This window comes from Falco cherrug, chromosome 2 (assembly GCF_023634085.1).
Source record: "Falco cherrug isolate bFalChe1 chromosome 2, bFalChe1.pri, whole genome shotgun sequence".
In the NCBI taxonomy this organism is placed as follows: Eukaryota; Metazoa; Chordata; class Aves; order Falconiformes; family Falconidae; genus Falco; species Falco cherrug.
In genome coordinates, this window is record NC_073698.1 from 27,852,910 (window position 1) to 27,867,377 (window position 14,468).

At 38.5% G+C, this 14,468-nt stretch overlaps 1 protein-coding gene across 1 annotated transcript in view; it reads right to left on the reverse strand.

Moving 5' to 3' along the window:
* Positions 1-14,468, reverse strand: part of TRPC4 (transient receptor potential cation channel subfamily C member 4) — a 162,107-nt gene that overhangs the window by 62,290 nt on the left and 85,349 nt on the right. The window contains exon 3 of the mRNA XM_014286041.3: positions 13,567-14,085. Coding sequence (XP_014141516.1) covers positions 13,567-14,085 — 519 coding nt within the window. The remainder of the gene's footprint in view (positions 1-13,566; positions 14,086-14,468) is intronic.

Sequence of the window (14,468 nt, forward strand, 5' to 3'; positions counted from 1 at the left end):
CTAGACAGCTGTGCTTAGGAAATTAAGTTGATTGTTAGTACCTGTTAAGCTGAATCATGCTCTAAGACCCACTGACTGTAAATTAGTGAATTTAACAGGCATTTACCCACTTAGCTCATCTGTAAACAACAGGTAGGTCCTAACAAGGTTTCAGTTCCTACATATCTCCCACCATTTGACGTGCACAAGTATATCCAAGGCATCTGCACAAGACTGAGACACATGACACAGGAAATATGGGTTATTGTAAAAAGGAAAACTGTTGAACTGTGGAATCCCTGAAACACCTTCTAATGTGGAGTGTACAGCATGCGATGTGCACAGGAAAAGCCTGCAATCTCCAGTCTCTGGGACTTGCTAAGCATTTGCCTAAGCAGGAAAAAAAAAAAAAACCAAAAAAAAAAAAAACTGAAAGCAGTTACATATCAGATAAGCAGACCAGTCCGCAAAGCATGAAATGCAGCACATACAACCTACTTAATGGTCTACTTCCATTATTGAGAGACCAAATTTGATAAAAATACCATTGAAAAAAACCCATGTGCTTTCAGTTCATTCCTCTGTTTACTGTGTTTCAGTGTGCCTTTAGACTGGTTTTAAGTTGTGTCAGGTCCTGTAAATTTAGCACCATATAAATAAATGTAAGTGAAATTACCAGGACAGTTAACCAACACAGAAGTAGAAAAAAAGACTGGTTATATTCTACATTCATTAATGATACTGATGAAATAAAACTGATTTCTTTAAGCAACAGAACTAGCAAGCTTTTCACAGTCTTTCAGTAAAAACTCAACATTTTTTCCCCCCCAGTCCTTCCTTCAATCCCCACAACAGTACTTAGCAGATATTTATGTGTTGTTTTCCAGGCAACTGAAGCTGTAACTAACAATAACAATTTCTTTTGGAGTTTTGCCTATGTTCTGTTGCAATGTTTTAAAAGAAAGAAGAATTTATTTTAAGTTGACAAAATGGATGATACTGTATTCACAGAAGCAAACAAAGAAAAAATTCCTTTCTTATCCCAAGAAGACATTCTCTTAGGTAGATACAAACTTTAAAAAACCCTCAAAATTTAATTGAAGGGTAAGAAACAGAGCAGTTCTGTGGCAGGTCTAAGCAGGAACTTTATCAAGTAATACAAAAGCAGAAGCTGTCAATGAGTACCATGGGCTGCTCTAGCCATACCCTCTTTCTGCTGAGATAGGTTAAATTAGTTTAATTCATTAAGCAGAAATGAAGCATTAGATTATTTGTTTTGTGATTGTCATAAGTGAGTGCACTATCCACAAAACAAGTAACATACAAGCCTTAAGAAATGAAAAAAAACCAAAAAACAACTTCACTTTCATCATCAGGAGCTGCAACCAGCCTTACAATGTAACTATTGCTCTGAAGGTATTACAATGGCACAAAGGGGCCCTTATCTATAACTATGGCCTGATTGTGCTGAGCATAACACAAACCACATCAACAACAGGCAAAACTTATCCACAATCCCAGTTCATGATAGATAGTGGTAAGTGGCTGAAAGCACACTGCTCCGTACAGATCAAAGCACTAAGTTCTTGTGGAAAGAAAAGTGACTGAAGATTTGCTCAGTGGGACAGATATGGAAACTGATGTTGAAGGTGTATGTATAGACTGTGAGGTAGCTGTGCCCCAAAGTCCACCTTGCAATCTGATCTGAAGCACACTTGTCAGCTTCATCAGAAAGGGCTGAGACAATCTCAAGGCAGGGCAGCCTGGGGGAACTCTCCATGGTTATGGCATTCTCAAGGAGCACACATTCAGACTTAGGAAGCCTGGGGTATGAATAATGCACCAGGAAAACTCAACACACAATACTCAAAATCCAGTGACTGGATGAATAGCCAAGAGGCACAGGTTGTGACCCAAGTGATTATTCCATAAATCTTTAGGTGATTAGGGAGTTTACATACTTACAAAGTTAGACAGACACTGCTGATAACTATATTTGATTTGTGAATCTAACAAACAATCAGCTTCCCAAAATTACTGAGCAAGCTGGTGACAAAAGGACTAAAAGTAACTGTTCTGTCTACTTAACCATACTGTTTCTTGTGTAACTGAGTATGTGAAATAAGTTTCCTTTCATGACTGACCCGTGTGTATTTACAAGAGGTTTCAGTCCTACGATTCCTGTTTGATCTGCCCTGTGTCCCAGGATGGAGTCATCAAGTTAGGCAAAACAAGGTTCAACAGAAATGCATGAGGCTGCATGGGTGTGAGACGCTGTTCTCCGGGTGTTCTGCCTAGGGAATGTTTGTATCTTAATCTCAGGTTCTTTCTACCTCCTGCTGTCTGTAGCTTCCCTCTTTGGGAGGCAAAAGCAGCAGCAGCAGTGGATGGGACCCAGGAGTATTTGCAGTAGTATCGGCCCTGTGGGTAGGGCAATAGAGCACAGCCAAGGGATAATGGTGTCTGTAACTCAGTAACAAAAGAGGAGTGTTAGGGGAAAAAAAGGAGACAAAGACTGACAAAGAAATAAACATGGATCTTGAGATTCCTAGGGTGTGCCAATAAAAAGGAGAAAGTATGTTTAAACGTATCACAAAGGAAAGCTATTGAGACAGTAAAATAAGAATACAGAGTCTCCTGTGTCCAAATAACCACCAGGGAAGTTCCCAGTTTTCCCAGCTGTCTCATTCAATCCAAATTATTAACTGAAAGCTATTCTAGTATTTGGACTAACCATGAAATGACAGATTGTGAAAACTCAAAGTTCAAATGAACTTTATCAGATTGCTGGCAATGAAACCTCCACTGTGCATCAGATTTTATCAAGTCTTGGGCTAGAAGGAAGGGGGACAAAGGAGAGTGGGAGACACTGCTAGACCATGCCAAAGGAGATGCCTTGATGATGATCTGATAAAGAGGGAATGGAGTGGGGAAGAATGTCATCCTATTATTTACAGAAGAAAGCCAAGTGTCTCTGTAAGGAGGACTTTTGAGTAGTCTAGTATGAATATTTTCTTTTCAGTATTAAAAACTACCCTAGAAGTTCAAATGCCAACAGTGAAACTTGAGAGCTATATGACTTCCACAAACAGAAGCTCCTGTTCATCATACCAGCACTATACTCAACACCTCTCTTTATTTTTCTACTTTAACTCCTGGAATTTTAAGTTTAGAAAATTTTATTCTTTATTCAAAAATTTGAATAAAGATCTGATCTCTTTGGAGGCACAAGAGTGAGTTCATATAACAAGAGTTTGTTTTTCTCATAATTTTTTTTTTACATAACGGATGTACATATTGATGGAGGCAATGGATGAAGAAATCCTTTATTATATTCATCTTGATAACTAAGACCTGCAGAAAAAACATGGGGTAAGGAGGGAAGAGAAGAATGGTCTGTGGAGATCTGGTGGAACAAAGAGGAGGTAGGTTGAAAGTACTAGCAGACAGGCCTAAAACAAATTTAATTTAGCTGTCTTCTTTTATTGTTCAATAAACATCATCTTGATGGAGAGAGTCCTGCCAAGCAGGGGAAAAATTCGCACTGCAACACCATGCAAAAGTTTCAGCCAGCATGTTCAAATGTGCCTTGGTTAAGCAGTCACTCTACCTTAGGCCAACTGCACCTAGCACAGGCATGGAAAGGTTAGATCTTGGACAGGAAAACAGATGGCTTTGTGTAAGAGATGCCTACAAGATGCGTGAGGAAGGAGGGGTTGCTTAAGAGTGTCCTAGGAGCTTAGAAACAAAAAATAGAAAGGAGTCAAATACTCTTCTATGAAGTCAGGTGCCTGTATGAGGTCTTCATGCTACAAGGGCATTTACTAGAGCTGAAATAATACAAATTATTTGAAGCCTTTGGGCTTTGCCAAAATGACTTGCCATGAGTAGTGAAGCATAGCTGCTGGTGCAGCTGTGGCAGGAGGCGTGGGGAGCACAAAGGAGGAGCTGCACAAGGGAGGGGGTGGCAGCAGTTAGGAATGGCTGATGGAGGCCATGGGAGGAATGGAGGCAGCTGGCAGATGTAAATCCCTCCACAGCTCAGTCTGGGGCTCATCATCCAGCAAAACCATGTAACCTGAGCAGTGGGTTAGGCGCTGTTGCAGTGGTGGGAGGAAGAACAGCCAGATCCCCAACAAGTATATGGAGGGAGAAAAGAGGTCTGTAAATTCCTACAGTTATAGGTTTACATTCAAAATTAAATCCTGTGCACTATCTTATTTATTCACCTTGTTCAAGATTGTTTTTCTCTAAAATTTGGTTTGTTAAGCAATTTTATTTTTGTTATTGTAAGTAAACAAAAAAATACCTCATGGTGCTAAATTACCCCAGGTTTGTAGGGAAGTTGTATGTGCATTATTAGTGACTCCTTCCAACCAAAAGCCAACTTCTGTTGCTGCCAGTCATATCGTAACAGAAGGGTGTGCACTGCTGATTAGGGATATGCACTACTGGTTGATCCTGCTCGAGGCAGACATCACAGCAACATTTCTTTTAAGGAAGATGCAGAAAAGGAACTGAAATGAAAGATTTTCACTGTACTTCATTAACAGCAAGTCTCCTCCTCTTTGAGTTAATTACTTCTAGCAAGTGTTCAAAATAAAAAAGATGTTGGTGCCAGTTCATGAATAGTTTAACTAGAACTGTGATGACAGGACTGCAACTTGTGTGCAGCACATAGCATTCAAAGTTATCAGTGCCTTCTGAGACATCATTAAAAAGTTAGTGATGAGATTCATTTCCCCTTATGTGGGCTCTTGAGCCTTCAGAATCTGGTATCTCTGTTACCACAGGGTAGAAATTGCAGCTGACGCAGTAAGTTGTCAAACTTGCATCTACATTTTCTATGCCTAGTGAAGTAATTCGTCTAATTGAAGCACTCTCTTTCCTTACCCAGCCAAGGGAGCAGAGACAGATGTCTCTGGAGTTAACTTATATGTCTTATCTTGAGCAGACAGGACCTCCCTCAGTGCATACCTCTGTCTTTTGACTGTATAAGGACTTCGCTTACATACTGTAGGAGGATTGCTTCACCACAATTAAATGCTGTATTAAGCAGATGTGCTTAATGTGCTAACCACCCTGTAATTAAAGCACATTTTTCTCTAGCAGCAGTAAGTACAGCTTCTGCAAGGACACTTACACTTCATTCTGTTTTGAGGTCCCACTTGACAAACGTGATCTCCTTCTATGACAAGGTGACCCACGTGTAGTGGATGAGAGAAAAGCTGTGGATATTGTCTGCCTAGACTTTACTAAAGCCTTTGACACTGTTTCTCACAGCATTCTCGGGGAGAGACTGCAGGCTTATTGCTTGGGCAGGCATACAGTTTGCTAGGTAAAAAAACTAGCTGGATGGCTGAGCCCAAAGAGCTGTGGTGAATGCAGTTACATCCAGCTGGTGAACAGTCACAAGTGGTGTTCCCCAGGGCTCAGTATTGGGGCCAGTTCTGTTTAATGTCTTTATCAATGATCTGGATAAGGGGATTGAGTGCATCCTCAGTAAGCTGGCAGATGATACAAGTTGGGCAGGACTCTTGAGGGCAGGAAGGCTCTGTAGAGGGGTCTGGACAGGCTAGATCAATGGGCTGAGGCCAGTTGGATGAGGTTCCACAAGGCTCAATGCCAGGTCCTGCACTTGGGTCACAACAGCCCCACGCAGCGCTACAGGCTTGGGGCAGGGTGGCTGGGAAGCTGCCTGGTGGGAAAGGACCTGGGGGTGCTGGTTGACAGACACTGAACAGGAGCCAGCAGTGTGCCCAGGTGGCCAAGAAGGCCAACAGCATCCTGGCTTGTATCAGGAACAGTGTGGCCAGCAGGACAAGGGCAGTGATTGTCCCTTGTGCTTGGCACTGGTGAGGACGCACCTCAAATCCTGTGTTCAGCTTTGGTCCCCTCACTACCAGAAAGACGTGTCCAGAGAAGGGAATCGAAGCTGGTGAAGGGTCTGGAGCACAAGTCTGATGAGGAGCAGCTGAGGGAACTGATGTTTAGCCTGGACAGGAGAAGATTCAGGGAAGACCTTATGGTTCTCTCCAGCTACCTGAAAGGAGGTTGTAGCAAGGTGGGTGTCAGTCTCTTCTCCAAAGTAACAGCGACAGGACAAGAGGAAATGGCCTCAAGTTGTGCCACAGAAGGTTTAGATTGGATATTAGGAAAATTATTTTCACGAAAGGGTGGTCAAGCACTGGAACAGCCTGCCCAGGGTTGTGGTTGAGTCACCATCCCTGGAGGTATGTGGCACTTAGGGTTTAGTGGTGGACTTGGCAGCGCTGGGTTGGTATTAGACTTGATGACCTTAAAGGTCTTTTCCAAACTTAAGGATTCTATGATTGTGCAAATCTGTAACCAAGTACAGTATAACTTTAAGTATGTATAACAAAGAAGCTACTTCTATGATTTATGCTATTTAGCAATCTGTGGAGACTTTAGCTATAAACACAGAGACTTTTACACAATTTATGAAGCAAATATATTACCTGTTTTAAAGTACCTCGCTCTTGCCTGGAAAAATGTTTATCAAACTTTTTGAATACTATGGCTGAGAGTCTGCAGAAATGGGTCTTTTGCAGACGTGCACCCAAACGTGCATCCATCACTCCTCTCAGTTATGCAATTCATAGACTAAACACATCTTCCTTTGGTGTTAAAAATGTCTAAATATTATCAGAGCCAGTTTTTGTGGGGTTTTGTTATTTTTTACATGAAGACTTTTGACTGCACCTTTCCAGTCTTTTGAGAAATATTCACACATGGTGACTTGCTAACACATGGCTGCTGTGGTTTTGTTTATCTTTCAGGTGTGTTTTATTGTGTTGTTTTTTGGTTTTTTAAAAAAAGTCATTCCTGCTTGCAGAGTCAATAATTCAGGTTTATGCATTTGAAAGACTTTAATGATAATGGCTACTAAAATTACTCAAAATCAATCTATTATTCCAAAGGAAAATTCTACTCTCTTTCAGAGTCACAAAGCTTGACTTAGACTCTTGAACTATATTGCCGTCAGAGGAGCTATACAAACATCTCCAGCATATTTCATATACCATATCTGAACAAAAAGCCAACATTCCCAACAGAACGGCAGTTTAAACTTTAAAAAACATTACTAAGAACATGGCAACTTTTCATTTCAGTACTTTAAAATTATTTTCTCTAGGCATTATTGACATATTTAATTTTGATAATGAATAATTTTTGCTTTCTACCATGTTTATCCTGCTTTGTATAATATGATATGGATGATACTAGGTATAAGCATCGCATTGTCAAAAATGTTAATGTCTGAGTGAAGTAAGAAGAAACTGCAAACAAAATGTTTTACTTCATTGGAATGAAGTGTTTAGCATGGACGTGAAATGACAAATTTGAAATGATTTGACATGTTTTCACCGAAAATTTCACTGAATTTGTGACATTATTATGAAACATTTCCATTTCACTGAGGCTGTATTTTGCAAAGAAAACTATTGAAGAACTGATGATTCCATTTGGAAAAGTTGTCTTTTGAGCAGAAGCAAACAGATGGCTTTTATTATCAATAACAAACAACTTTTTTTTTTTTTTATCCTGCAGCACCATTTTCCTAGAACACAGGAAATTATCTATGAAATGTGAGTATCATACTATTGTATTTAAGATTTAATTAATCAATTAATAATTTAGTGATATTGCTTGTATCAGTAATGATTGCTGTGTGTTTTACAGGAACATACAGGTTTATTTTAAAAACAGTTGATCCATGATGTGTGTTTCATATGTAGGGGAGCCCTATCTCACTTCCTTTCTGCCTGCAAATATGTGAGCAAGCTAATACGAAACTGATTTCCCTGAAATAATTTCCTTGAGATTCTTATTAATAAAGCCTGTACTCTTGTTAAAGCCAAGCATGTTTAACTGTGTTAAACTGTTAAATCCACTCCCTCTCTCGCACTTTCTCTGCCCCTTGGCCAGTTCAGGCTCTGCAGGTGCTAACATCTCAGAAACCCAGCGCCTGCTGCTAGAAGACCAACTAGAGGTATTTGGGAGATTTTTAGTAATTAAGCAGCTGAATTTTTGGTAAACATTGATTATTCAGCTCTACAGAAATTTACTGAAAAGAGAAATGAACATGTAGAAATGGTTCTATGATTTAAATCAAACCTCTAAAGTTAATTCAGGATCAGGAAAAGTGTCCTTCTTGAATGTACCTTTTAGCAAATTTAGTTCTTGCTTCTTTATCCACACCTCAACTTAATACATAATCATGCATGAATGATAGATGAACGATTTATTTACTTCAGTTTTTAAAGACAGAGGCAGATAAAAGCTTATTAAAACGTTTCCAGAGTGACAAACTGAAATGTGCAGAATGTAACCCACTTAACATTCAGCTAATATCAAGTATTCCAATTTTTCCAATAATCTTGTATTTACAGAGGAAGGGAAAGATGAAAATAAAAATAAATTAAAAAAACCCCAAACAACTACACCAAACCAAACCAAACCAAAAGCAGCTAGTCTTTATTTACTTGAAAAGTGAAAGAAAATCTTAACAAATACTTAAAAATTCATGTTTCTTCTGTGTTGATATCCCAGTATCTTATATCAAAGCAAAATGAGATAGTACTGCCAATAATTATAACCTCATCCTGCTCCTATGCTTCAGTTTATACAGCTACAGCTTAAATGACATGGGCCAGTTAGTATGAGGCAAAATGAACCAGAGATATAAACTTCTAGTATGAGGCAAAATGAGACAGAGATATAAACTTCTAGTATAAGTATTTAAATTGCAGTGATTAAACTTACTGAGAAACCAGAGGATATTGGTTCAGTCTATTAATCTTCCCTCTTTCTTTATTTCACTAAAATTAGTAAGCATTTCAGTAAGCACTTTTTCACATACGTGCAGATACGTGCATAATGCCTAAACAGAACCAAAGCTAAACCACAGCTAACTGAAGAGTGAGACAATGGGGTTTTGATGTGATTTTTCTATTAAAAATTCTCTCTATATATGGCACAGAGCATGCATTTTGCAATTAGTGGCAAAGACGACTGTCTACTAATTATCAGTTGTGCATTGTTCAACCAGGGGTTTGTAATTTTCTTGAACTCAGAATGCCACATTATTATTATTATTACAGGTAGGATAATTTTTGCTTGTGAATCATATACAGAATTGGGGATTTCCCTTCTATATCCTTGAATGAAAGTGCAGTTGAATCAGGTAACATCTTTATTTGGTTCAGGAAAACAGGAAACTATTTCCCCATGATCACTGCATGCTTAGAGTCTAGCACAATAAAATTGTAAGTAACAGCCTTCATAAAACCAGTCTCCCTTAGCTGAGATAATATTATACAGTAGATAATTAGACAACAAAATGTTTGTGCCCAATGCAGAGTGGCTGCACGACTTCAAGGAACCTGTCTGCTGTTAGTTGCAGCCCACGCAATGGTAGGTGTCAGAAACAGGCACCTGAAGCATCAGCAATGTGTGTTTGCTTATAATCAAACATCATCAGTGGTACAAAAGGATCAGAAAAAAACGGTACCCTGAGTGTTCTGTCCCATATGCTATGCTAAAGAAATTGTGGGCAAGAACACAAAACATTAATGCTTGCCCATACCCTCTGGTTCTGCCACTTGACTCGGAACAGATATTACCCACAGTCTTGCCAGACATTACTCTGCAGCGTAAACTTGAAACTATAAACCTCTTTTAACCTCACTAGTTAGTAATGAAAGAAGGTGGATGGGTTTATTAGTGAAGTTTCTTCCTTGGTAATACATCGTAGACTCCCTCTGACGTGAATTCACGGACTAAGAATCGACACCACTGAGATGCCTTTACACAGTACAGGAACGAGGATCACAGTTTTATGGCAAGTGCGAAAGGAATCGAAATGCAGAAGATAAACATCTTTCACTGTGGAGAACCTCCAATCCAATTGGCATAAACTATCTGGGGTTTTGGAGAAGGTCCAATTCAGGGGCAATCAGGTGACCATGAACAATCCAGACAGCTCTGAGAATGAATGTGTTTTCTTCATTTCCAGAGACGATGATAATACAGAGGTGGTACCAGGGCCTGGCAGACCCCTATACCAAGCATGGCTTAATCACTTCACTTCTAAGAGCCTTTCTCTGTTATAAGGTATTTCTACATATACATTGGATCAAACACTATGTAATTTTAGAAGCTCCTCAACAACTTCCAGCTTGTTTAATTATCTTTTTTCATGTCTGTCCATTTTCCTTTATTCACACAAAGAAAATACTTAACCATCCACTTGTCTGCTTCTACAAGTACCCTCAACTGCTGTTCCTACCCATTCTTGTGTCTGAGATTTAACCAAATTATCTAAAGCCTACTCTGATCCTTTACAAGGTTTAGTTTTAATGTGTTTCATACCTGCTTATCAATGCCAAGAGGAATTACTGCTAATAACATTCAGTGTTATTTTCAACTTGAAATAATAATAATAATAATAAAGTAATCTTTAACTCCTGAGCAATTAATTGTAGAAGCAATGTAAAAGGATATATGTTCCTATTTTACTTGTCCTCATTCTTCATTATTTTGTTACTTTTAGCTGTGATTTCTGGACTTAGACTGGATGTTCTGAACAACCAGACCTCATTGCTTACTCATGGAGCTCTGACCTCAGCTCCAATATATTATTGCAATGTCCTTTGGTAATAGTGTGGATAAAGGTTGAAATGTTAGGGATGGGAGCTAAGGAGGGAAGACAATGCATTGCTATCTGTTTTGCTGATTTGTTGGGGGGGTTGGGTTGTGGTTGTTTTACTATTATTGTTTTGCAGGATACCAGGCAAGTTACAAGGAAGACAAACAATAACTAGAACTGAATAGCATCAAAAAACCTTGCAAATCCATGTTTGCTCCTGTCATAATAGAATAGTCTTTGGTAGAGAACTGGCTCTTGGTGATTGAGACACATAGGGTAAAGGAAGCAGACGTATCACCCCAAACCAGTATTTTTAAATAGGTTAATTTCAAAATAATATATTCATGGGCTAGTTAAAATCCAGTCCACATTTTTTCCCTGACATTTTTAAAATGAAATTTGTAAGCTGTTTCTGCTGCTTGCCATCAAGCTTACCTTGGATAGTTGTAGTGTAAGGGTATATGAAATGTGAGAGCATCTGGTTCATTAAATTATTTGTTCATTTATTTATCTGGTTAATGTTTACTTGTGTAACAGAAATAGAAAATATCAAGAAAAGTGTTACATTCTACACAGAAGCCAGGGTATAACAGAGACAATGATGAAGACCAAGACTCTTCATGCTCTGATGAACAGGCCACTGAAACACTGGCTGCAACTGCCTGAAGGAGGGCCAACCTCAACTTTGTATCTGATCATAAGGAGGGGGAAACATCTTTACTGCAAGTGTTATGGATTGTTTGAGGTTGTTCATGAGACTCATGGGAAATTCAAAGTAATTATCAGAGGGGTCTTGTGGGACTATGTAAAATTTATTATGGTATGATTAGGGGAAAGGTAAAGGGTGGGGAAGGATTAGGAAGGAATAAGCATGGCAAAATGGAGAGGAGAAGGCAGTCAAGGGGCTGGATATGTGTAAGCAGGGCCAGTCAGTATGCTTGTGCCTGGGATGGAGAACCTGCTCTTGGCTGGGCTCCAGTGACCGGGCTGAAAGAATCCCTTGGAGGCTGCTGGATTCAGTGGCTCCTGCAACATCCTTATCACAAGAAACAGAAAGATCCATCTGATCTATTTTCATCATGATCCATGTGCACCAGGACAGGCAGAATCCAAGCATTTATTATGCTTGAGGTAAGTGTCTTGACCTTGGACCTGTACCTACCAGAACACTGTTATAATAATCAGAAATAAAATGACTGATCAGTTACAGTGGCTACTATTTGCTCCAGCATCTAGTAGGGACTACATTTAGGAACACAGCAAAAGTATTTAATAAAGCTTGATTTTACTTCAGGGAGACTCAAATGGTAGGGGTAGTGGGAAATATTTATAGAAATGAAAAATATATGTAAACTATAAAAGATGCACTGATTTGGAATTGTTGTGCTAAGTAAGTATTGCTTTAATGTTTGCTATTACAAAGAATCAATGAAGTGTAATCAGCTGTATTACTGCAGTTTAATGAGGTACAGGAATCAGATGCAACTATAAAAAACATTGCATCCTACAGAAGTCTTTCACTGTCTTTATCTCAAGTTAAGAAAATTCAAGCTTTGTATTTACATTTTAAAAAAACAAACAAGAAGTTAGAATTTCATTTTAATGCATGAATCCTTTGGAAAACAGAAGTCCAAGCTAGAATCTCTTAAATGTCTGTAGGACAGGACTGGCAATTCAATAAATAGAAATAGTAGTTGTTAAGTCTGGAATAGTACCATCTGAAAATAATTTAAGGCAGTGAATATGTTGCCTAAAACATTATACTATCACATATAAAATTATTCAATACATTTCCTGACGGAAAAAATGCTTATTAGAGACTTATGAAATCAGAGACTAATTGAGATATTTTCCCAGCAGTACTTCACGATAACTTCCTAGCGTTACTAAATTGTATTTCAAATGGACAACAGAATCATTACATGTTTGGTTATTGTTCCTGCAAACCTTTCTAACATACTTAATATATTAATCCATTTAATATTATATTTTGCAGAAAAGAGATTTAGCAGTGATAGATAGACTGGTTCAATGTAACACATAATTTTCTTGAGAATTTGCTGTATTTTGTATGAACAAATAACATTAAATTACTAACAGCACCTGTCTTGCCTACACGCTTCCACAGTTCAGATGATTTTGGATGTACACGTTCCAAATGAGATGATAAAACACCTTCTGACATGATGATGAGCAGGGATCAAGTGAAGTTTTGTAAATATCAGGGGAACTGTCTTCCTAACTCATTTTACTGTCTTGATTTCTTTGCCTTTGCATGCACATAAGAACTTCAGTATTTTTAAAAGAAATGCAGACTTCTTCTAACTCCCATTGAATATTTGTATCAGTGAAGCAAACTCATGAATTTTTAACTGTCATGGAAACCAATACCCAGGTATCTCTACTTTGGGTTCTTTATGAAAAAGAATCTGAATGTCAAAATTTTGAGGAGTCATGCATTGCTATTAATCTTATGTTTCAGTATCTATTCATAATAGCTAGTTTTTAAAGAAACCTCTCTATAGAGGTACCTGTAGTAATTTATAGGTATTTAAACACATAGTCTCTTTTTTCTGTCAGACACAATTAAAGCTAATTTGAAGTATGCTATATATATTTCTCATCCTATTATTGAAGAGCTCTTCAAAACACAACTACCAGAGACTATGTCTATTCAGGTGCAAAAGGAGAAGAGTTTCTTTGGTTCTGTGCTATAACAGAAGATTTTAAGTTCTAGTAATATCAAATTATAACAGCTCCTCAAATCCATCTAATTAAAACTATAAAAAAGAAGAAACCTTGTAAAACAAAAAAAGATAAGCATCAATTTGTCTCAGTTAAAAGGATGTATTTCAGGCTATTATCTACCACATTACTACTACTAAATATGCTTGATTATTCTCCAGCACACTCACCTCTTTTTGACGGTACTTAATTGCCAGTTTCAATCTTGCAAGATCATTACCACTTTGTTCTTCTATCAAGCTATTATCATCTCTGTAATTAAGAATAATTTCCAATTCCCTGGAACTCCGTGTCTGATCCAGGAGATCTTTTGCAAATTGCTTGCATTGCCGTGACAGTTCCTCATACTCCGACTTAAATTCATTTTCAACTTTACTTAGTTCCTGCAGCTCCCAGCTCAGCTGAAAAGCAGTAAGGAAAGGATCCTCACTGGACAAAGCAATCAAGGATGGGCTTGCCAGAGCCTTGTAGATATTGAGTCTGGATCGAGAGTGGCGGAGGCTGTCCACGTCTGAACTTGAGACACACTCGACGCAGTTACAGCGGACCTCGTGTGGCCTGGGCACGGAGACCCCCTTCTGCACAAGGAGCTTTATGATTTCGTAATTGTTGGTGTGGGCTGCCAGAATAATGGGTGTGATATCTGGCGTAAATTCTGAAAACTGCTTGTCCAGAAGCACTGGTGGCACCTGTGAAAAAAGTCAAAAACAATTACAGGCCTCTTAATTGAACAAGAGCCATAGAAAATTAAGCTATGAATAGTTCACCAGGTAGTACACTTATTGACAGGTCTTTGCTTCTGGCCAGAGTTGAAGGAAACGCTTTAAACATAACAATTCAATTAGCTAAAATAGGCTCTTTCCAGTTAATAAATTGCTATAAACAGGGTGTGATTTTTCATAAAACCTGTTTGTATGTAAACAGCTCATGGGCAATGACTCATCGGAGCAAATGATTAGATAAACAAGGAAGAGTCAGACACAAATCCTCCTGTTGTGTCCCTTGAAGTGCCAGCTGTGAGCAAGGTGGAAAAGCTTGTCCATCTCTCACGGGTTAATCTCAGTTTTATAAG